General features: G+C 38.5%; 1 protein-coding gene across 14 annotated transcripts in view; it reads left to right on the top strand.

Annotated features, from left to right (window-relative positions):
* ARL15 (ADP ribosylation factor like GTPase 15) overlaps window positions 1-24,676 on the top strand; it is a 234,539-nt gene that overhangs the window by 61,330 nt on the left and 148,533 nt on the right. For all 14 annotated transcript variants that reach the window (XM_065045198.1, XM_065045204.1, XM_065045209.1 and 11 more), the window contains 2 exons: window positions 17,472-17,616; window positions 19,863-19,922. In XM_065045198.1, coding sequence (XP_064901270.1) covers window positions 17,472-17,616; window positions 19,863-19,922 — 205 coding nt within the window. The remainder of the gene's footprint in view (window positions 1-17,471; window positions 17,617-19,862; window positions 19,923-24,676) is intronic.

Genomic DNA, 24,676 nt, shown 5'->3' with positions numbered 1-24,676 from the left:
AAGTTAATATCAAAAGAATGTCCAATATATGTAATACATTATGCATCTTAATGTATCTTAAACAAAGACCACATTTATAACATTGTCCTTCACTTGGCATGCTGGAGATGCAAAGGAGTTAAGAGTTTAGATTTTGTCTGAGCCACAAGGTAGCATTAATTCATGTTAGAATAAGTCATCCACAATAAGCACTTAAGGGAAATTCAAAGCTATTACAGCAGATGGCCTGCCAAAAATCTTAAGTCATTTATGACAGTCTAATAAGGTTAAATTCTTTGAACATGTGTAAAAATGGGGAAACTTGCAGGTCTAATTCCTGAAAATGTGGGCAGCACAGAATTGTATGAGAACACTGATAAATGAGTTGCACTGAAAATTCGCATAGTTCTTTGTTATGTGCAGTTTAATTTGAGTGTTTAATTGTTGATAGAAGTTCAGCAGTTCCTCAAGGAAGGAAGATGTTTTTGTTTACCTTGATGAGATTCTGTGTGGCACTTGCAAGGTAACTTATTTTTGTCACTGTTTTTGTCTAGTCAGGTTCCACCAAATTATGTGTGATCAGGAAATTATGAAAAGGGCTTTGGTCTTCTAAAATTTCATGAGCTTCTTTTCTTTTCTAAATGAAACATCCATGATGCTCTATAGCATCCATAGTGCTATACTGTAATGCTGCTTGTATAGACTTTTTTGGTTTATTTTTACTGCAGTCAGTCTTTCACACAGCATGACTTTTCTGATCCTTCTGAATCCACATAGCTTTAAAATTATGGAGTGAAGTCCAAGTCACAGGCCTGATAAAGTTAAATTTTGCTAAAATGCCTGTACTTTTACCCCATTTTCTATGCTGGTAGGTTCACTGAGGAAATTCTTAATTTCTTGCTTTGGTATTATTTCAACTGGAATCTGTGGTGTATCAATCTGTCCCTGAAGGATTTTCTTCTGTGTTTATCTGACACACAAGAAAAATTCTTCTAGGAAATACCACTGAATAGTATGGTTGATTGGAGTAGAAAATATGTTGCTATTAGGCTGGAATGTAAGGCTTAGCAGAAGAGAAAAGCAGTAGACAGCAGGAAGAAGTATGAATCATGATACATTTGTCATTAAAATACTTCACTGTGCCTGGAAGTCTAAGTAGGTTTTAATGTTTTCACAATGGGTTTCATACGTACACTGAGTAGAAAAATATTTACCTGGTTTTGTACTATTTAATGCTGTACTTACTGCTGTCTGTGTGATTTTTTTTCTAATGTGAACATTTCCAAATCAATTTATGTTGTGTTGGAACTTCATCTTGTTTGTAGAAGGTTACTTTTCCTAGGATTTTTATTGGTATAGGACTTAACTGTTTTTACCATTTAAGGCTGCATAATGCCCCCAGCTGAAAAATCTTCAAACATTTAGACTACAGCTTAATCGTTCATTTTGATGCCTGTTTCTGGGCAAAAGTCAAACATGAGACTTCTAAGCTCAGCTGTGTCCTCTTACAATAAACTACATCAAATTACTCTGGTTTCCTTGTGCTAGATGGACATCACAATCATGTTCTCATATTTTTTGTTGCCTTTAAGAAAAAAAACTAGCACTGAAATTTGCATATAGTCATTTTTTAGACCATGTTTCTGTGCTGAATGACAAATTCCAAGTCTGAACAAAAAACTAAAAAAGCAATATAATTATTACTTTAGTGTATGGAACTTAGAGTCTTTGCTGCTTTACACACATTGCACTGTGGTTTGGATCACATTGAACTGCAGTGGTATTTCACTAGAAGTAACGCATTAATAACAACATAGTTTTTCCCTTCCTGGTAGTATTCTTAGGTATTTTTTCAGCTCTTTGGCAGAATTTTACTGTTCAAGCTGACATTACCCACAATTTTGTCAGGTTAGCTACATTTAAAAATGGGTTTAATAAAACTTGCTGGCTTCCTTCTAAGATTTAAGGTAAAAAATAACACTGCAAGTTTGTCAGTTTAAGAGTTAAGACAGTGGCACGTTACTTTTGGAACTCACATTTTGCCTCATAATAATCAAAGGCCTTTCACTTTTTTTTGGGAAAATGCATTTAGATTTGTGAGCTTGAGACAGCCTGTGTTCACTGGAATTTCTTGTATTTTGCTTCATCTTGAACTGTCTGCCTTGTGTATTATGTGCTTTTCCATCAGAATATCTCTGGGTTTAGAGAATGAACTTAATTGCTAAAAAAAGTCAGGATTTTAGTTTCCTCTGGTAACAAACATGGAGAATTCAATAGCAAACCAGTAACTGTTAACAAATTTTCACATTTCAGCAGTGTAGTTAACAGTGGTAGGATAATTTCTGCTTCAGCATTCTGCCTAATTGGATGAGACTTGAGGAATGGTCAGGCTTATGCTTTTTTATATGTTGCTCCATATTTTTTAGTTTGATTTCCCTGGTATTCATCAGTTGAGGATAGTGACCTGACACAATTTGCAAGTGCTTCAGCTCCTCTGTTGCAGGAGACATAGGGGCTCATACTTCACATTTGATGTCAGAAATTTTGCCACTTCCCAGAGAGTTGCAAACAACATGTTTTTTCTCATTTATATAGGCTTTACAAATTCTTATATGAAAATGAGTAGAAAACATTCTTTTGTAGTAACTAATTTGAATTTTAATCTTTCTGCTCTTGACCTGCAGAGCTGGGAGTGACTTGAATCTTGGGAAATCTCCTATTTTAAAATTCCTTTGGTTCAGTATCTATCCAAAAAGTCCCCTCTACTTCCTGCTCATCTGTACAAGTCCAAGGAGGTTGTATGTAGAGCTGGTGACCCACTACCAACCCTTATTCTGTTGGGCTGTGGGGTTTGGAACAGTGTTTGCTTCCTAATCCTCTACAGAGATAGTGCTCTGATTGATAGCAGCACACCAGCACCTTGGTTTTGTGTCTGCTGTGCAAACCTACCAAGTGAAGATCCATCTATGTACATGATGATTCCACCTAGCTATAAGGATCCTATGTAGCCCACTAGGGAACCAAAGTTTAGTGTCTCTTAATTTCATTAATGTTTACAACAAGACAATTTTTCTTAAACACTTTTTTTTTCTTCAATTATCTCTTCCTTTGCCTTAATAGCTTGTAACTTCCAGATTAAGCATTGGTCTCCTTAAGGCGTAATTTGTGATTGTATGTTTTTGTAGCAATAAACTTGACAACACGAGCTTAAGAATTTCTTGCAAGGATGAGGAAACATGATCATTTATGCATTTCTTCAAATAAAGAGGACTATATTCTTATTACTTAGGAAAGTAAAATACTTCTGGTGCTTTTTCAGTTACCGGGATCTTTCTTTGACACTTTTTAATGCGATTACGTTCTTCTTAAATCCTATACTTTGTAATTTTATTACCCAATAACATAATCAAACGGCACTGCACTCCTTAATCCTTGTATAACATGGTATGATGTATCCTGTGAGTTACTGTCATAAATTGCTTTGGAGAAATATTTGTGAGCTGTGAATGCTTCCTCTTTCTTCAGTGAAAAGATCTCTGTGGCATGAGAACTGTGTGCATTTCTTCTCATACTCTATACATTCCTTATGCCTCAGATCTAATGATATGTAGATAACTGGCAGTTTCTGAAGCCTGATTGTAGAAGTGGTTTCCTTGTCGTGCCCTTGTATTAGAGAATCCTAACTTCCAGTTCTTTATTGCAATTCTTTAGTAATCAGTTAGTCCTTAGGGAATTGAATGTAAAAAATTGAAAATACTTTAAACAAAAGGTTGAGTTAAAGTCAGTGTTTTGTTTTTACAGTTGATCATGTGTCTTAGTCTCTAAAAGACAGCTATCTTCCATATCTTAAGCCTGTTTTTATTCATTGTTTAACTCTGAATTATACCACTAGCTCCAGATTGCTTTTGTTTCTCTCATAGTCTCTCATCATTATCGCAGTTCTCCTTCTTGTTTAGTGAAATTTTCCCTCTAGCCCGCAAAAGGAGGAGTTCCCCAGCTTGGCAAGATTTATGCTGATCCAGAATAAATGGTAAAATTTTTGTTCCAGTAAGCAGCAGTTGACTCAGTTCTTACTGAGGTGTCTGCAGCCTCATTAGAACAGGTACTAAATTTCTTACAGCTATGCATTGAAGCGGGTGGGAGCTGAGCACTCCAGAGCTGTATTCAGTTATCTCGATAGCATGTTGAGATTATTTCTTCTTGGTTTTATGATCACATTTCATCAACTTAAATAACAACCTCTTGCTTTTCTGACTTAAGATAATTTTTATGGAACTATTGTGTAATAATTATCTGAAAAAACAGACACCCAACACTTGCTAGTTTGGGCTCTCTGTGCCAGAGAGGAGGCATGCTGACATACTCGTGAGTAGGCATAGCTGTATGGCAGGCTGTTTCATGAGCAAGGTCACAATAATCTGTGTTTTCACAAAGAATAACGCTGCTTCTTGCCAGCTCCCATTTTCCCCCAAAAAAGCTAAAATTCAGATATACTTTTAAAAGGCAGCTTAACCTCTTAAATGTGTGCAGAATTTATCTACAAAATATTCTTTACCCTTTTGCCTTTTCTTCCACACCTAACTCAAGTAGATGCATAGAGATTGGTCAATATTTAGTAAAAAAATCTTGTTTGAATGGATTTGTGTGGTTGTTGTGTGGGGGTTTTTTGTGTTGTATTTTGTTTGATTTGTTGGCCCACGTCAACAGTGGAAGTATATGAAAACAGGTTGTATCTGTAGTTGACCTGTGGCTCCATATGATTCTCTGTCAGTTAAGAATGCCCATTTCAAACTGCGTTGCGTTCCCCCAAACATTCAAGCTCTACAAGTAGAGCACATGTTGGGTTTATCTTTGAAACCATTTAAAGGCTGTGTATTCCTTGATCTGTGTATGCTCAGTGGTGACAAATTTTACAGTTTTGATTTTACATTGTTAAATGAACAAATTAGCCAATTATAGAATCATTTTGGTTGAAAGAGACCTTCAAGACTATACAGTCCAACAACAACCTAACTCTAGCACTCAATCCTGTTGATAAGAAGCTCATCTATACATCTTTCAAACACCTTCAGGGGTAACGACTCAACCACTCCCATGGGCAGCCTGTTTCAATGCCCAAAAACTCTTTCTGTGAAGAATTTTTTTCCTAATATCCAATCTAAATCTGCCCTGGCACAAGCTGAGGCCATTTCCTCTCATCCTGTCACTCACTACTTAGGTGAAGAGACCAACACCCTCCATGCTGCAACCTCCTTTCAGGTAGTTGTAGACAGCAATCAGGTCTCCCCTCAGCCTCCTTTTCTCCAGGCTAAACAGCCCCAGTTCCCTCAGCTGCTCCTTATCAGACTTGTGCTCCAGATCCCTCACCAGCTTCATCACCCTCCTCTGCACTCTCTCCAGCACCTCAAGGTGTTTCTTCTAATGAGGGACCCAAAAATGATTGCAGTATCATAGATTCATAGAATCATAGAATGTCCTGAGTTGGAAGGGACCCACAAGAATCAAGTCCAACTCCTGTCCCTGCATACGACAACCCCAAAACTCACATAACGTGTCTGAAGGCATTGTCCAGTCGCTTCTTGAATATTGTCAAGTATGGGGCCATGACTACCTCCCTGTGGAGATGTTCCAGTGCTCCACCACCCAGGGTGGCCTCACCAGCACTGAGTACAGTGACATAATCACTTCTCTAGTCCTGCTGGCCACACTATTCCTGATACAAGCCAGGATGCTGTTGGCCTTTTTCAGCTACCGGGGCACACTGCTGGCTCATGTTCAGCCGCTGTCAATCAACACCCCCAGTTCCCTCTCTGCCAGGCAGCTTTCCAGCCACTCTTCCCTAAGCCTGCAGCGCTGCCTGGGGTTGTTGTGACCCAAGTGCGGGACCTGGCACTTGGTCTTGTTGAACCTCATACAATTGGCCTCAGCACAATGATCCAGCCAGTCCAAATCCCTCTGTATGGCCTTCCTACCCTCCAACTGATCAACACTCCCACCCAACTTGGTATCGTCTGCAGATGGACTGAGGGTGCACTCAGTCCTCTCATCCAGATCACTGATAAAGAAACTAAACAGAACCAGACCAAATACTTGGACCTAGGGAACACCACTCATGACTGACCGCCAACTTGATGTTACTAGGTTCGCCACAACCACCATGGGCCCAGCCATCCAGGCAGTTCTTTATCCACTGAAGAGTACACCTGTCCAAGCCATGAGCTGCCAGTTTCTTCAGGAGAATGCTGCGGGAAACAGTGTTAAAAGCTTTAATAAACTCCACGTAGACAATATCCATAGCTTTTCCCTCATCTACTCAGCAGGTCACCTTGGCATAGAAGGAGATGAGGTTGGTCAAGCAGGGCCTGTGTTTCATAAACCCATGCTGACTGGGCCTGATCACTTGGTTTGTCTTGTGTGTGCCACGTGATTTGCACTCACGATGATCTGTTCCATAACCTTCGACAACACTCAGGTCAGACTGAGAGGCCTGTAATTTCCTGGATCCCCCTTCTGGCCCTTCTTGTAGAAGGCCATCACATTTCCCAACTTCCAGTCAACTGGGACCTCACCAGTTAGCCAGGACTGCAGGTAAATGAGGGAAAATGGCTTGGTGAGCACCTCCACTAGTTTATTACCCTTCAGGTGGATCCCATCTTGTCCCATAGACTTGTATGTGTCTAAGTAGTGCAGCAGTTCGCCAGCCATTTTTCCTTGGATTACCGGGGCTTCATTTTGCTCCCCATCCCTGTCTTCTGGCTCAGGGGGCTGGGTACCTGGAGCACAACTGGTCTCACTGTTAAAGACTGAGGCAAAGAAGGCATTTAGTACATCAGCCTTTCCCTCGTCCTCTGTCACTATGTTTCCCCTCCACATTCACCAGATGGTGGGGATTCTCCTTAGCCTTCCCTTTCTTGCTAATGTATTTATAAAAGCATTTTTTATTCCCTTTTACAGCAGTAGCCAGGCCCAGCTCTAGTTGGGCTTTGGCCCTTCTGATTTTCTCCCTGCATAACCTCACAGAGTTCTTGTATTCCTCTTAAGTGACCTGTCCCTCCTTCCAAAGGTTATAAATTCTCTTTTTATGCCTAAGTTCCAGCTCCAGCTCTCTATTCAGCCGGGCCAGCCTTCTTCCCCACCAGCTATCTTTCTAGCACATGGGGACAGCCTGTTCCTGCACTTCTACGATTTCCTCCTTGAAGAGAGACCAGCCTTCCTGGACTCCCTTGTTGTTCAGGTCTGTCTCACAAGGAGGGACTCTGCCAGCCAGCCTCCTAGACAGATCAAAGTCTGCCCTTCGGAAGTCCAAAGTAGCAGTTCTGCTGACCACCCTTCTAACTTCTCCAAGAATAGAAAACTCAATCATGATTGCTATGCCCAGGGCAACCTCTGACTATCACATTACCCGCTACTCCTTCTCTGTTTGCAAACAACAATAGAGTCTTTATCAGCAAGCAGACTGGTGGCAGCTGAGAAATTAAGTTGTAGATGTAAATATATAGCGAGAAAAAAAAAAAAAAGAAAGCCAAACTTGCAACTGAAGGTAGGGGAAATACAAAATCTATGTTGGAGCATAAGATGTTTTCAATGGCTGAAGCTTCTCAAACCTAACTCATTAAGAATTTGGTCAAGGAAAAAACAGTTTTGCATTCAAAGGGGCTCTCATTGATCAAAATTTGAAGAATTTGTAATGGTACTTGAATTTTTTATGGCTTTCTCTAATTGTATATTTTGGATTAATGTTTTTGTGTGGGTCAGTCTTCTGTTTCCTCCCACAGTAGTAATGTGCTGTGCTAGCCAAGTAAAACTCTTACGCTGTGTAAGGGGGGAAGAGAGGTTCCTGCATATGTTACTACATATTTCATATTCCCTAGGTCTTTTGGTCAAAATGGATATCCTCTTAGAGGTTCTTATTCTTGTAAATATAGCATACTGGAAGAGTAAAATGAAAAGGGCACATAAGAGCAAAATTATTCATAGGGAGTCTAATGAATAAGAGATACCCATAGCCTGCAACTATATAATGCTTCAAATTCAATGCTGGAGATTGATAATGCCATGAACTAGTAATAGAGCACCCCAGTTAGACCTCCCATTTGTGTCTCCACTAATGCTGGTATAATTCTTACTCCATTTTCTAGTGTTGAAAGGCAGTCTAGTCTTTATTGTTCCAAGCAGAATAAGCCTTTGGCCAGAAGACTGTGCTGCGTGCAAAATCCAGCTTTTCTTGTTCTCTGTCCACCTCTGCCTTTTATCTAGATCCTCCCATTACTTCTTGTTAGACTGTGTGCATTTAAATGTTAACTGCATAGACTGTTTCTATTTCAGTAGCTTTTTCTTTTTTTTCTATCAGTCTCTACAGATATCTTCTTTCTCTGGTCTTCTGATAATTTCAGAGCAACCAAACATTTTTTGGTTTGCTGACTTTTTGGTTGAATAATGCCTAAATTTGCTATGGTGTGCTTCTTGTACTTTATGAGCAAAGAGAGAATTATTAGCTGGCAACCCTGAGCAGGTAGGTTTAAAAGTGACAGCTGAAACTGTACTTTCTGTTTTAATGTACCATCATACTGTCATAATTTTGTTTAACTTTCCTCTATGGTATTTTTGGAAATAATCCTAAAACTCTTTTAGGTTTTTCCATGTTTTTCCTTTGTCAATGGGTCCTTCTTTCCTTTTACTTTTTTTTTTTTTGGTACAGATTTTCCAACTTTGACTGATTTGCGCAATCTCTTTGTACTTGCTATTCTACCTCAGCTTGTTCAGTAAGGACGGACAGTCCTTAGAGCTTTCTCCTCTTTTCTCTCAGATTTGATGGTAAATGTTTGTTTTGAAATCTTTCGTAAGAAAGAACAAGACATGTCCTGGGGCTTAATCTCAGAGGAAGTGCTGCCTTAAGTAAACATTAGATATTTCTTTTTTTTTCCTCAAAACTCACTTGGAGTTTTTCAGGTTCCTTTGCTTTTTGATACTCAGAGACACACGTGCAGCCCAGCAGCTGTTTTCTTTTAGTGACAGTTATGATGCCCAACAACTCTGAAGGTGTGGGCTGAAGCTGGGTGGACAAATTCTCTGGAATTTTTCTGTTTCTGTAATGTTACTGATACAGTGTGTAGAAAAAAATCATATTTTGTTACTTTTCTCAGTGTCAAGGGTTTTTGATTGCGGGGTGACAATAAAATCATGGCAGACTGAGGGGTGACCTCATTAATGTTTACAGATATATAAATGGTGAGTGTCACAAGAATGGAGCCAGGCTCTTCTCGGTGACAGCCAATGATAGGACAAGGGGTAATGGGTACAAACGGGAACACAAAAGGTTCCACTTAAATTTGAGAAGAAACTTCTCAGTGAGTGTGACAGAGCACTGGAACAGGCTGCCCAGGGAGGTTGTGGAGTCTGCTACTCTGGAGACATTCAAAACCCAACTGGACGCATTCTGTGTAACCTCATCTAGGTGCTCCTGCTCTGGCAGGGGGATTGGACTAGGTCATCTTTCGAGGTCCCTTCCAATCCCTGACATTCTGTGATTCTGTGTGATTCTGTGAAATCACTTCTTTGTGGGTGGGTGAATGATTTGGAAAAAAAGAAGGGGGTCAAAAGGTTGCATGCAATTGATTGCAACTGGACACTACTGTAATGCCAGATGTATTGTTAACCCCCCCTCCTACTCCTTCCCCTTTCAGCGCCCCCCTCTCCCCCCTTCCAACTAAGGACAGGCAATCGGGAGGGAAAGAAGGAGATAGAGAAGAAAGTTGGAAAAATTAAAAATGTTTTACTAATGCTACTAATAAGAATAGAGAAAATAATACAAAATATACAAAGCCAATCTTGAAAGTCCCAGCAATTGCAGAGCCGGCAACCAAAGTCCTGGATTAGACTCTGCAGCCAACCGGAGCTGGATTCAGTCTCTCACTAGGCCTCAGTTCGCAGGGCCGACTAGCAAGGTCCTCTCCTAATGTCGGCCATAAGGAAAAGGGAAAGAAGGAAAAGGGACGAGATCCTCGTGATCTCCCACTTGTATATGAAGTATTCACGTGAATGGGATGTTATACTCGGTCAGTTTCTTGGTCACCTGTTTCTCATTGCCCCTCTTGCAAGCTGTCCATCCATGCTTATCAATAAGTTTGCATTCCATTGCTATGTTTACCAAAACATGTGTCTGGTTCTCCAGGAAAATGCAGTTAATATGAAGGCTTTAGCTGACAGGCAAATTCGCTAAAAGAGAAGCTTGTTTTTAACAAAACCAGGACACTCAGGAATGTGTTAACTGGTATCACCTGAGTCCGCCTTGAGATCTGGCTTTCAGTCCAAGAGGGTCACTTCTGTTTGTCATACTTGGCCATTCCCTGTGCTTTTTCCAACTGCATTTTAAATAATATGTTTGTTATTATTTTAACTGAAATTTTTGATACTTCCTTTGCTACATAAATCCTATTGTAACTTGCAGGAATTACACTTCACACTTGGTGATGGGTTTTACTCTTTTAGTGTACTTTGAATTTGCCTAGCATTTTCAGAGTAGGACAGCAGCAGTAGCTTTTCCTTTTGTTTTACTTTTTTCATGTATGGAATACAATGCAAGTCTTCATTTACAGTCCTCTTTATATGACGTACATCTGGATTTCTTTTTGCACCTGAAGTTTTTTTGTAATTTTGTTTCTTTGAGGTTCTTTGACCCATTTGGGCATGGGATTTGGATATATCACTGTATTGTGACTGTAAATCCTCTTTTTTATATGGTTACAGAAGTAATACTGTGTTTGCAATGTATATCAAATATGGATATCCATGGTTCTGTGTACCAAGTAGTTTTCAGGGAGAAGAAAGAAACAAAGTTTGCTGTTGCATTTAGGTGACATGTAGTTAGCTTTAATTAGAATTGGTGTTCCATATCATTCGTTCTGGTTTTGTGATCCCATGTGAGCTTATAGAACTCAAGTAATTATTCATGTTATACTGACCAAAAGAAAAGTGTTCTGTAACCCACCTCGTAACACCCACGAATCATGGAAAAACTTTTTATGATTTGCATCAGAAACTCTACAGGGATGACCGTTAGCAAGCCTGAAAGCTCTAAGCATTAAAAAAGTAAATAAAATCTTATATGTCTTTTGTCCTTACTAGAAATTAGAAATGACAGGAGGTGACATATCCTTAACTTTTGCACATTTCAGTGGTGCTGCTATTGCCCTTTTTGCTGCTATTTTCAATGATTCTTAGGGCATTTGTAGTATGGTTATGTTTCCTTAGATGGTGAAACAAACTGTTTGCAAAGGCTTTGTTGATCTTTTCTGTTACCTTTGTCTCATGTTGTTAAATGTGATTGGACTGATGGATCGAAACACAGGAGTTACTCTTGTGCAGCAAAACAAATGGAAAGCAAACTGTCAGGGAGGAAACCACTTGACCAATAATTCAACACTTGATGAAACCTACAAGTGAACAACAAATTCCTTGGAGCTTGAATTGACGCTGCAGTGGGGTGACTGATTGCCTTCTCTTCAGAGTAGCACCTGTGCATATGCTTAACTGTTCTGCTGACATTGGTTTATAATAGCCATGTGCTGTTTTATTTTATTTTATTTTATTTTAAGTAGGCTTTTAAGTCATGCTGCTGCACTGAATATCTGAATACATCTAGAACTTGATGTGGTTTTTCTTCATGCTTTCTTCAAGCACAGTGTGGATAGACTGGAGAGTCATCATTTGGTTTTGCTCTTCTATCATTTACAGGGAGTGTGCAAGAGATTAAGGTCAGAGAGACTCATTTTCCATTTTGGACATGAGGTTTTGTCATTTGTTTTGGCTGATGGTAGTGAAAGGATTTCTGTTGCCTTACCGCTTCTTCCAGGGAAGTTACATTTTTGATTGCATTTTTCAAATTTTTGTGGTTCCTAAAGCCCTGAACTTTTGGGTGAAACCTTCACCCCAGAGCAGTTCCTCTGATATCAGACAAACGGAATTAACCTCCTGTCTTCTGTCCAATTGCCATACAAAGATACTGTCCTTCATCCTTGTGCAATGTGGCAGCTAGCAGCTTGATTATCAAAAACTGAGTTGAAACGTTTCTTTTATGCTTGATATACTGAGGACTTTATTTTCTTGAGAAAACCAAAAGTCATTCTGGATTTTGGACAGGATTCAACCCACTTTGATTGTATTATCGTCACTCAAAGGAAGAATGCATCATGACCGTGAAGTCTTTTGAAGTGATATGCTCTGAACAGCACCGTCATATCTAGTTTGTCAGAAGTCAGCCTGTTCTTTCTTCTTGACCTTATTTCCTCCAAGCCTTCTCTGCTGGTAGAAGAGTTGTCAAATATGTTGAAGAATGAATAGGGCTATGTAATTTGTCTGGTTTTGGTACTTGAGACTGTGTCTTATGTCTTCTTCAGCTGGTAACTACATCGAGATGTTGAAAGTCATTTGAGGTGTGATTGCTCTTTTTTGAGACTCCAGAAGCTTGGCTCCTCTGAAATACTGAGAAGTTTTTGACAGAGGTTGAGGAATAATTTCAGTCAATGAATCCAAATGCATTTCTTAGTGGTCTGAAGGGAGAATTTGAGATTCCTGCTTCAAACAATATGTTCCTATTTTAGTGTCCTGTAACATTTCTATAAGGTAGGATGTCACTGGGATTGCTTGCTCTGTGATACTGCCTCACATCATTGAGGATTTATTTTCCTCTGTCCTGTTTTATATTGTCCTGTCTTTAATGCCATATACTTGCCTGTCTTCCTGGAGCACAGGCTGACATGAAATTGTAGCTGTGTTGGTATACGTAAAGGAAGAGTGCTTTTGTGTTCAACTAATGGACTCACCACATGCTTCTGAAGATTAACCAGGTTAAACTTGAGGATTACTTTCTCCTCTGGAGCAGTAGGTTAGCAGGCTTTGAGCTGGGGTCCCTGTATTGGAGTTTGTATTGTTAGTCAGTGTTGGGACGGAGGAGCTGTTTAATGAGGTTGTGGGCTGTCAAAGAACATGACTGGTTGTGATTTTTGTATTTTAATCTGTGCTGAACTTCGCTTCAGGATGGCAGTGGCTACATGAGTATTCATCTCTGTTCGTAGCCACAAAATGAAGGTCAGGTTTCGGCCTCATTACTGTTGTCATATAGGTGAAAATGAACCTTATCCATCTGAAATTTTGAAAATATGAAAACAGTGTTACTAGTTGTGTGTCTTAAAACTGGTAGGTTTTATGTCTTCCTCTCTTTTTTTTGTATTGGTAAAACCACCTGTGCGGCAGTATGGAAACTGAAATGCCTTCGGTTTTAGCTCACACAGCAAAATGCATAGGTGCTCTTGTATTAGTATAACATTAAGATATTCACACAGTTAAAATTTAGTTTATATGTATATCCCTTTGTTCCCCTCTCTCCTAGCTGTGTGTAATTTCATTCACATGCCTTGAGAGATGCCTTGAGTATTTTATAGTTCGCATTCAATTATTCCACTGCTGTCCCCAGTTGTTTCTTATCCTTAGTACTATAATGGTCTGCCTTGTTTTTTTTTCTGCTCCATCTGTCACATTATGTCTTTAGGATCTAAGATTTTTTTGTATAATACTTGCATGATCTCATACAACATGAGAGCTATGGAGCCTGCTGTGTGTAGATTTGATTTTTTTTTTTTTTTTAAATAATCTACTTGAGATTTCATCAACAGCTTCAGATGATTAACCACTCCTCTGTATGTAAGTGTGTGCTGGGCACTACAAGTCTGTTGCTTCAAATAGATCTTAATTGAAAAAATAACACGTAAAGGGAGACCATATCCATAATTATAAGTAAGACGGAGAGATTGAACTTTTAGCATTAATTCCCACTCAGTGGTTGTTAGGCCACACCTGGAATACTGTGTTCATTTTTGGTCCCCGCTATACAAAAATGATGAGGACAAGCTGGAGAGGATCCAGAGGAGGGCTACAAAGGTGATCAGAGGACTGAGAAGCTGCCATATGAGGAAAAACTGAGAGAACTGGGTTTGTTCAGTTTTGACTAAAGAAGGCTTAGGGGAGACCTCATGAGCATGTTCCAGTATTTAAAGGGTGGTTACAAAGAAGATGGAGACTCCCTTTTTACAAGGAGTCACATGGAAAAGATGAGGGGTAATGGGTACAAGTTACTCCTGGGGAGATTCCAATGGAAATTTTTCACAGTGAGAACAGTCAGCCATTGGAATAATCTCCCCAGGGAAGCGGTGGATTCCCCAACATTAAGATTCAGCTGGACAGGGTGCTGAGCCATCTTGTCTAGACTGTGCTTTTGCCAAGAAAAGTTGGAGCAGATGATCCTTGAGGTCACTTTCAACCTGCTGTTCTATGATTCTGTGATTCAAATGAGGTTTGGGAATCAATGAAAGACCTCCAGGTCTGTATCTGACACGTTTGAAGACCAGTCAGGCTGTTAATTGGAGCTTCGCTTATGACTTTTTGGTTATCCAAATGGCATGGAAAGTACACCAGTTTTGGAAAGGCCTGAGAGCTAGTTGTGAGTTGAACAACTCTCTCAATGTTTTTGCTATATTTGTGTTTATCATTTCAGAAATGGCTTGCTTCTATAGTTACTAATACACATTTCTTACAGCTCTGTGCATTTCGGACTTCAGTGTAATATGTGATGATATCTTAAATACAGGTGTAGCTCTAGTCCATGCTTTATGAAATATTTCAGGATGCATTTCCTGTCCATAATCAAAAGCAGAATATAGGATGTAATTTTATTTGCATGGTCAATGACCTCTGAATTCCCTACTTTCCACAGATCTTGTGCAGCTATTGGATGCAGCTGCCAACATTGTGACAATAGAGGTTTGGTTTCCATGGTGAATGCTTAAATAGCTCTGACTTTGTTAGGGGCCAAGTAACTTTAAGGTGCTGAGAGAACAGGAAGGCAGTGGTCAGATTGTTTGTAGATTGGTATTTGTGATGGAAGAAATGCTCATTGAGCTTGAGTGAGGAGGCTTGCGAAACAAGTCTATAAAATTTAAATATGTTATTACAAGTATTTCCTAAAACGTGAGTAAAAATTCTCAGGTCAGCCAGTGGTAAGTGCTATTACACAGCAGATTAAATTTCATCAGCTATTTGAAGCTTGAATTTTTAAAGTGTGTTTTCACTCCAACCAAAAAAAAAAAAATGTACTGAAGGAAATTAGCCCTGCAGAAGCACAAAGTCATGAACATAACAAAGATAGAGGAATCATATCAAATAAAATGGGAGTGTGGTCTGGAGGAACCCATTTTCCATGTCTTCTGAGATTCTGTGTCTGCTGTTTGTCAGGAACTTTGATACCTAGCTGTGCTTATTGGTGAGGGGCGAGTGGGTGGGTGGCGGGTCTACATATGCTGCTTTGGATATGCAATTTGACCTGGACTTTCGATCATTCGTTTAATCAACAGCGCATAAAGATTTTCCAGACTAAGTTAGACTTATGGAGTCTGTACTGTAGATACTGAACTTGACAAAAACAACCTGCGGAGCCCCACTGTCACCCACAGAGCCTCTGTATGTGTTTTACAAAGAGCAATAATTATCTTTGACAGGTTATTAAATGTCATCAGGGCTGTTAAGAATCACGTCTAGTTGGGTAAGAACTGGCACAGTGTCTGAACAGAGGGAAGCACAGACTTTTATCAGCTCATCTATTCCTTCATGTTTTTCCATATGATATCAAGAAGTTGTCACAAAGATGCCATGCTGACGGGGACAGATTGAATCCATTTAAAAGACCGTCTGCAAAGGGCCTGACACACAACCTGCGGAGCTCTGGCAAGCTTTGAAGAATTTTATGTGGCCTTCAGCCTGATATCCATTAAGTGCAAACTCTGTTTGAAGGAGCATATGTTGTGCAATGAACTCAATTGGCCTTTCTCACTTAAGTACCAGAGTAGAATATTTACTGTGGCTTTGCAGAATCTGTGAGATAAGTATAAACTGACGTCAGTGAATAAAGCTAGAAGGCGTGTTTACTCCGTTTAGCTACGGACACGCATGTAAGGTTAAACATCATTGAAAAAATAGTTTTTGAGTAAAATTTTAGTAGATTGAAAGCTTTTATTTTTAAGATCTGTTACCATTGTTCAGCTTAACTACCACTGTAAATGTTATTAACCCTAAAATACTTCCTTTCACATTTTTAAAAGGTGTTGAAGGAATTTCATAACTTTCCCTGAATTTATCTTCTGCTTCTTTAAACCAATGAAGATGGTTTCAGCAGCATGTATAGCTTCCCATTTATATGGAAAAAATCCAATAGAAGTTCCTAATTCAGTAAGGTGTCTTCTTATAATTATGTTTCTCTGGATGACTTGATCATGGAGCCAGATACCACTATTTGCAACAGTGCTTTACTGACATCTGTTCAGTTTCTACGCTTCTGCAGTAGTCCTCAATAAGAGATGCTGGGTAGCTGTGTAGACAAACTAGGGTAGGGTTGTAAAGACTGGATTTCTTTACCAAATTCAGTGACTGGCTTGTACTTAAGAAGAAAAAAAAAAAAGAGCTGGGACTACATGAAAACAGAATGTGTGAGGGAGGAGTGATTGCACATTTTCCCTTTGTTGTTACAGCAGATGTATTCCTCTGATATGAGGGCAACAGATAGTGTGGGAAAAGGTATTTGTATGTATTGGGGTGCTGGAGGTCTGTCTTGGACATTACTGGGTAATTAGACCCCATACCTTAAAAATAAACTTCCTGTTTTTCCTAGAGTGGTACGCTTTTAGATTTTTACATTAAAATTTTCCATATTTCATATAAAGAGAGCCCTAGTGAACCTTACTGAGGGTTTAAAGAACCTTTTGCATGAGCCTGCTTACTTTGGAAATACTGTTTGAGATATGAGCAGAACTCTAAAGTAGGGTTTGTGTAGGATTATTTTTAATATATATTTTGATTAATTTACAGTTCTCCAGGGAAAGTGAGAGGTCTGCATATTTATGACTAGAGGCATGTCCACAAAAATTGGTTTTTTACAAGCTGTACTCCTTAACAGCTGATATTGTAAGGTAAAATACTTGCCAAAGCAAGCCAAGGAAGGACATTAGTGGAACAAAGTTCTCTGATTTTTTTCCTATGACAACAGGTAGAGCCTGGCCAGCCACTGCTCAAAAGATGCTTTGATGTTCACACCAGGTATTTCATGAAATCAGCACAGGAAGCAAACTCAAGCTTACTCAACTGCAGAGTTGAGCAAGGCATGTGCCTGGCTTGCTGAATATGCACTGTTATGCTGCTTTGGAAGTGGAAGTCAATTTCCTCAATCCACCTCAGTGAGGCTTAGGTCAAAAGTTACCAGGTGAAGTTATGTTTTCTTATAAACCTGTTGTAGATATAACTTGGAGTGGTATCAGTTTAATAGTTGTTGATTTTGCCAAAATTTGATTTCTAGAACCTTATTGAATAAACATTTGTTAAAAAAAAAAAGAAAAAAAAAGTAACTTATTCCTTTTGTTTTTTGTTTTGCTTGTTTTTCCATATCTTGGCAGTGTTTTAGAGCACTTTGCTGCAAGGGACCACCTCCACCACGACCTGAATATGACTTGGTTTGCATAGGCCTCACTGGTTCTGGCAAGACTAGTCTTCTATCACAGCTTTGCAGTGAAACCCCGGAGAATATAGTGTCTACCACAGGTAGGATGCTGCCTTTACTCTATGGTGCACTGTAACATTGCCCTAAGTTAACATCTGAAAACACATAGCAAAGGTGGTAGAGAGGTTTAGCCTAGTTATCCAGCTTTTTAAAGCACCTGATGAATTGCTTTGAAGCTACCACTGCTTACTCTTTCAGTGTTTGGTCATCCATTGGGGAATATCTGTGAAAACATACAATTTTGAATGGGTTGAAAGTCAAAATACACGTTGTGATGTAATGAAGTAGGACAACTGGAAACATACAGTAGCAGTGAAGTGTAGACACACATTAAAAGGTTTATTTCTTCTCTTTTTACTTTTGGTTTTAAGCAGTCTGTTATATGGACAGAAAGGATAATGTGCTATAAAATAGAGTGGGACAGTGATGCTCTGAAGTTGAGATTTACTTCTTCTTGTACTTGGTCAGAACTGCCTTGTGATATATAACAGCAACGAAAAGAATAAATGTAGGGGAAATGTTTATTTCTGGTGACAATGCTTTCTTTTTGCATCACCAAAGAGACTGTTCATGTAGTAAGCACAGAATGAGATTGGATTTTGCAAGAAGTTACAGTGTAATTGAGAAGATAAACAAAAAGAGGTACAACAGCCACAGCTAAAAGGTATCTTTAGTCCAAAAAATTTGAATGTGCACACTGATATAGATGAAGCAGAATGCCTAATACTGAAAAGTGTATTTTGATTTAAAAAACCCACAAACCACAAAAAACCAAACAAACAAATCCCAAACCAAACAAATAAACCAGCAAACCAAATCCAAACAAACTCCCCCCAAAACAAAAAAAAACTCAACAAAACCAACAAACACAATAAAAACAAAAATGCACCAGAGAAGAGGGAAACAAACATGTGCAGTGAGAAAAAGGAACATCTGGCCACAAAGCTCAGAAAGAGGACAGATTAGGTTATAGTGATGGAAGAAATCTGTTTCCTGTGGTCACAGTGATTTAGTAAGGTTGATTTGCTGAGGGAACAGGTAATGAGTGTTGTGTGAGTAACTTGTGTATATAGCTTGTGCATGTAGTTATATGGCTTTATATTGTAGCTGTGGTGCCTGAATGTTATGATTGTCCCTTAGCAACCCTTACTGGTTTTCAGTTTATATTTGTTGGAATTAGAAGACCATAACACTATTAATACAACTGTAAGTAAAAAAGGTAGAAGAAAATATCCCCCCTTCCCCTTCCCCTTCCCCTTCCCCTTCCCCTTCCCCTTCCCCTTCCCCTTCCCCTTCCCCTTCCCCTTCCCCTTCCCCTTCCCCTTCCCCTTCCCCTTCCCCTTCCCCTTCCCCTTCCCCCTCCCCTTCCCCTTCCCCTTCCCCTTCCCTTTACAGTGCTGTTACTGGGAACGTTGAAGAGATCTGACACTTCATTGTATGGAGAAGGTGTTAATGCCTAACTCAGAAAGTTAGAAGGAAGTTGAAATTTAGATTTTTAAAATTTTTTCCTTTTATTCCCCTCTCCTGAGACATTTTGTGCTGGGGAAAAAAAAAAAAAAAAAAAAAATCCGGCATATGGTATTATATATACTTACAGGTATTTATGCACTAAACATGCTGAATTTAGTATTATCATATATCACTGGATTGCTTGGAGCCTTTCATATTCCCTATCTCTTGAATGTCTGAGTTTTCAATTAGAGGAAAACATCACACTTTAAAAGTTTTTTAGTTTTAAGCATGTAACAGGCTAATAGAGGATTCATAGATGTTTATAGTGTGCTTGTAACCATTTTAATACATACTGCTTAGGTCTGTAAAAGGATCATTTGTAGACAGGACAAATACTCCAGGTGTAACCAAAACCTATGAAGTTTAAATGTAAGAAAACAGTTATTTGCATTGCACATTGTCTTCCATGTCTCCTAAAAATTGCAGGAGGATTGCTTCATATTAATGATACTCTGAAATCTAAACTTAAGTTCCAAATGCATTAAAAATGGTTTTATGAAGGTATTTTCCATACTAACTCCTTACCAAAGCATGGGTGGCCTGGATGAAAGTTTTGTGCTGAATTTCATGTGTGCCAGCTATTAAATAGTATCATAGCAAATTTCATTGCCTGCACTCCCCCAAACTGATAGTTTTAAAAATCATATTGAAATAGTTTCATGGCAAAATCCTCATTCTCGTTGGAAAAAGTAGTCTCTTCTGAATGTATGCAGTTGATTGCAAATGTCTTCTTTAACAAATAACTTTCTAATACTCTTTTTTTTTCTGTTCTTAGGTTTTAGTATAAAAGCAGTGCCATTCCAGAATGCCATCTTGAACGTAAAAGAACTTGGAGGTATAACGTTTATTTATTTGCTTATAAAAACATGCACTGTCTAAATCTCATCATACCAAACTATTAGTTGTATTAAGTTTAAAAATGATAAATCAGTGTGGCTGGAATGTAAAACCTGTGTTTCACCATAGCAGATAAAGCTGAGAAAAATTGTCCAAGTGCTGACTACAAAGAACAAAAAGTAAAAAAGGAGGAGGAGCAGAAGGCTGACAAGTGTGATATATCTCCTTAATCTAATTTCTTGCATTGCAGAGGTTTAAGTTGTACAAAAATAGAAACTGGATTATAATGGTAGTATGGCTTGTATGGCACCTCAAGGAAATGTGTTGCCTGTGTTTATTTTATGTGTAAGCTTTTACTTAGGAGCACTGACTCAGGTAACTATGTGGATATTGGGAAAAACCAATATATTTGCTGCACCGCTGAAAGTGTTCCAAAGGCAGCCAACTTTCGTGAGGTCCGTTCTTTGGTTGGATTTGTTGGGTTTTGGAGGGATGGTTGTTTTGTGGTTGTGTTTTCTTAATTGTCTGTATACAGATAAGCTATTGGACTGCCCAATTTTGACCCTTAGTCTTAAGTGGCCAAGAGGTAGCTCTGTTAGAAGGAAAACACTCCCCTAGTGAGAGTTCTCGTGAAGTCTAATTTAGTCTCATGTTCTTCTAATTAAAAAACCACATAGATCTTTGTATTTTGTATGTAAATGAGTAGAAAGGATCTTGAGGATGTTTTCAGCAAGGTTGAATCCTCTTTTAAATGCTCTGGGGTAGAAGTTAACTTGATTCTTGAACGAAGTTTCATGAGATCAAATCAAGTTTCGTGATGGTTCTCTTACTTGAAACTGTTTCAAGAAAGCTTTGAGATAAGCATATATTGAAAGGTTAGCATTTGCTCTTCCTGCCATTGGTCCATGGATTTAAACATACGTGTTCTTGTTTTGAACATGTATCCTGTAAAAGAAGAACAAGTTTTCTTTGGTAAAGGAACCACTGCACAGGTTTAGTCTTGGTTCCGCTTGAGTGTGTTATCTGCATAATGTGCGCTTAGGTTGCTGAGGTGGCTTTCTGTTGGTGTTTATTTTGGTGGGTTTTGTTTTGTTGTTGTTGTTGTTTGTTTGTTTGTTTGTTTTAAAGTAGGGTGAATCATTTGCAGCCCAGTTGATACTATAATCTGTATGAAATATATATCATGAATGTAGGTAAGTACAGTTTTTGCATCGAGAATCAAATCTGAGTATTCTATAGCAGATCCTTGACCTTCTCTGGTCATACAACTTTTATTTTATGCAGGTATGTGTGTTACGAGAAACCTTATCTCAGTGGAGTGCCTTGATGTTTCGTGACAGGATGTCCTGAAGTAATCCAAAGAATTTGATTTGGTTTTTTTTTCACCCATTTATCTCTTCCCAAAGGCAGAAGGATTGTCAGAATTTTTTTCACTCCACCTTTTTATTTATTTTCCCTTTAACAATGGGTGTTTACATATCTGTACTTAGAAATAGTATCATCTGTTTTTTTCTGTGAGATACTGGAGAAAAATGTTAATTCTGATAGCTTTTCATTGCCTATGTAAGGGAGATAAGGCAAGCTTCCAAAAGTTAGTTTTTCTTCCAAAAGTTGGTGGCCGATATTTAATCTTCTAGTTGAGAGATCTGTTCCTGTTTGATGAAGGTAAAGTCTGAGCTTTCTGGAGTGGGCATGGTTTCTCTCTTGCTGCTGTATGAAAATAAAGAAAAATATCCTACCTATTTAGTCACTGCTAAATTTTATTTTGGAATTTCTGCTTCTGGTGTTGAAGAGAAGCCTATGTTTTTGTTCTCATTCCTGTTTTTTGCCGTCAGTTGTTACAGTATTGTTATGTAAATTCTCTTTACTGTAGCAGAAAGGTCTTGTCCAGACATTTCATCTTGGAAACCTGGAGGAAGGTAGAAAGGCATCTGTTTTTAACAGTCACTGTTTCTTGTTGCATGTTATTAGAATGGTGAAGTTCTATATAGTTTCACTTTTTGATACTCTCTTCTGAAATTGTCTTTTAGGTTTAGGTAACTGAAAGTTTTGTATGTCTTTGTACAGTTATGTATTGACAGCTGATGTTTCAGAAACTCAGGGTAGAAGTCATACTGTTTAAGGTTCTTATATGCAGCAGCCAAGCAGTTATGTGAAACAGATGCTGACTGCGTAGTATCCTTTTTGTTTGTCTGAAGCAGTATCCTTCCTCAAGGTCGAAGATGGTGCTGGCTTTTACTGTACTGTTTGCCTTCTGGAGCCACTAATGAAGCCAGTTTTGTTTCTCTATTTCTGTAAGGACTAAATTTTCAGGCAAAGTGTACAGAAAACAGTCTCTCTTCTTTTGGCTCTTCCTCCTCTGATTCTCTTCTGCATCATTTAGGATTAGGGACATGAAGCAAAGTTTTCTGTGCTCTTTTTGCAGAAATTTTTCTTTGAAGTACATGATACTAGAATATTAAAACAAAATCCTACTTCTGATTATTTTTTAATTGCATTTATTTCCTAAGCCAGGCTGCCTTCCTACCCGAAAACAGGGATTTTTATCCAATTTCATAAATGTTAAATGTTTTTTTAAAAACATTGAATTTGATCCCAGATACTTAAGAATATATATAGCTTTCAAATCAAACATAGGTCTTCCTGAATTAGCTGAAAATGAGGTCTTGCTTTATTTACTGACCAAACTGAAATGCCCATTCTCTAAGTTTCTCTTTTGATATACCAGTAATCCCTTCCTGCTAGCTGAAAAATTTTGAATTACCATATTTTAAAAAAATTTAGTCCATAAAACAATGTGTTTAATTTAGCTTACTGTGAAGATGTACCGTACCCTAGTCCACATTCTTTCAGTATGTATTTTTAACAGAATAACTGGAAACATCTTTCTATATTATGCAACTCAGCTGAGTAATGGAATAGAAAGAAATTCAGATTTGATCAATTCCTGGTATGGTGCAGCAGTCTCTGGGGGGAACTGAGGATGGAATTGTGTGCAATGAACATGTGGGGAGTGGGGAAAGACTGGAAAAATAAGGAAGATGATAACATCCTTGTGTTGTTCAGAAAGTTCCAACAGTGTTTTGCTGAAAGAAGTTTGGTATGCTGAATACTGAGGTTTATTGTCAAGACAGAAAATTAAGGTGCAAAGGCAATAGGAAGCTTTTTCTTTAGTTCTAACAAATTCTAGCCTGGAGATACAGTGCCTGAAACCACCATTTATTCAGTGTGTTTATTCAGTCATTTGCTGTTGTAATGCTGTTGAAACAGAATGCAAAGTTGTGGTGTCTGCTTTGACATAGTGCCTATGCAGGCCTAAATCAAGATTATAGGTCTTTTCTAGAGACCAACTAATAATTTACAGGGTGTGGGGGGTTGTTTTCTTTTGTTGTTGTTGTTTGGTGTTTATTTGTTTGTTTTAAAGTCTTATTTTATAATTTAGTTTGCTATCTTCTAAATTCAGGCTTAGAAGCTACTGGTGAGATGCCAAATACCAAGCCTGGTCAAATTTAAAAGACTGGTTCTGAATGCAAACAGCTCTTTTTCTTCTTAGCAAGTTTAAAAATCCTAACAACATGTTACAGGCTTTAGGAACATTCTCTTTTTTATGTGCTAAAATATATTCTTGTATGTTTATGTTACGTTTTGTAATCCACCCAAAGGCTTTTTCCACAAGTGTAGAGAATCACCATGTTGTGTAGTCATCTTTGAAAGTTCATTTAAATCAAACTTTAAGTGCTTAGCAAAAGCAGAGTGGTTAATGTCAGGCATGCTCAAGTCTCCAGTTGGTTGAGCGCGTCCAGAAAAAGAGATGAGAACTGTCCTGCCCACTGCTGTTCCTTCATAAGCGTAATGACCAAAGTTATAAACTCACACTCTTAGGTCAACTAAATTAATTGTCTAGGTGAGAACAAATAACTTCAAATAGGATTGGTTAAACGAAGCGTATGTATTTTACCTTAATTTGGAAGTAAAGAGCAGAAGAATAGAGAGTAGAAGGGGGAGTCACACTGTTACGCTATTCCAGTTGTATGGAAAATGTGCACCCCTGGAGAAGATGACAACAGTTGTCAGATAATATCTGCCTTATGAAAAAACGAAGTAAGAGGAGGAAAATAATGTTGAGCTATTAATTAAAATTTACAATATGAGTAGTTATGGGAAACTACCCTCCTACTTTGCTCTGTGGAGGTAGAAGGGAGTACTGAACATCCTTCTAGCAACATAGCCTGGAAGAGCAGCTAAAATTTCATCTAGTTAGTCATCAGAAAACCGATCCCACAAGTAAATGCCAGCCTATGTCATCTTCGCAGGGATGAACTAACACAAAGCAATAAAATCTCTGTACTGTATTTGACTAAACAGCAGTTGACACCTCTACAAAATCTGGTTGTGGAGTGCATGCAATGCCATCTGTGACATAGCTGCGTCTAACAGTTTACAGAATGTCTTAGCAGATGAAATTTTTAGATGACCCTGATGAGCTGTCCAAGCTGTGAGTCGCACAGAGACATTCAGCTTCTGTAAGCATTAAAGTTAGATCTGTTTGCTGTCAATCATACTGAGCCTGCTGTTCAAATGGTTCCTAAGCCCAGGCTCTGTCACATAGTTTCCTCATTTGGTAGATAAGAGAGATCATTTACACATGCTTACAAATCTCGCTAATGTGAGTCCTGAAGAAGCTCCAATAAGGATTCAGCATTAGTGATATTTCTACTGTTCTTTGGAAATATTGTTCTTTTTCCACATTAA

Source organism: Columba livia, chromosome Z, assembly GCF_036013475.1.
Source record: "Columba livia isolate bColLiv1 breed racing homer chromosome Z, bColLiv1.pat.W.v2, whole genome shotgun sequence".
NCBI lineage: Eukaryota > Metazoa > Chordata > Aves > Columbiformes > Columbidae > Columba > Columba livia.
Note: the sequence above shows the minus strand (reverse complement) of the source record. Positions and strands in the feature narration are given on the sequence as shown.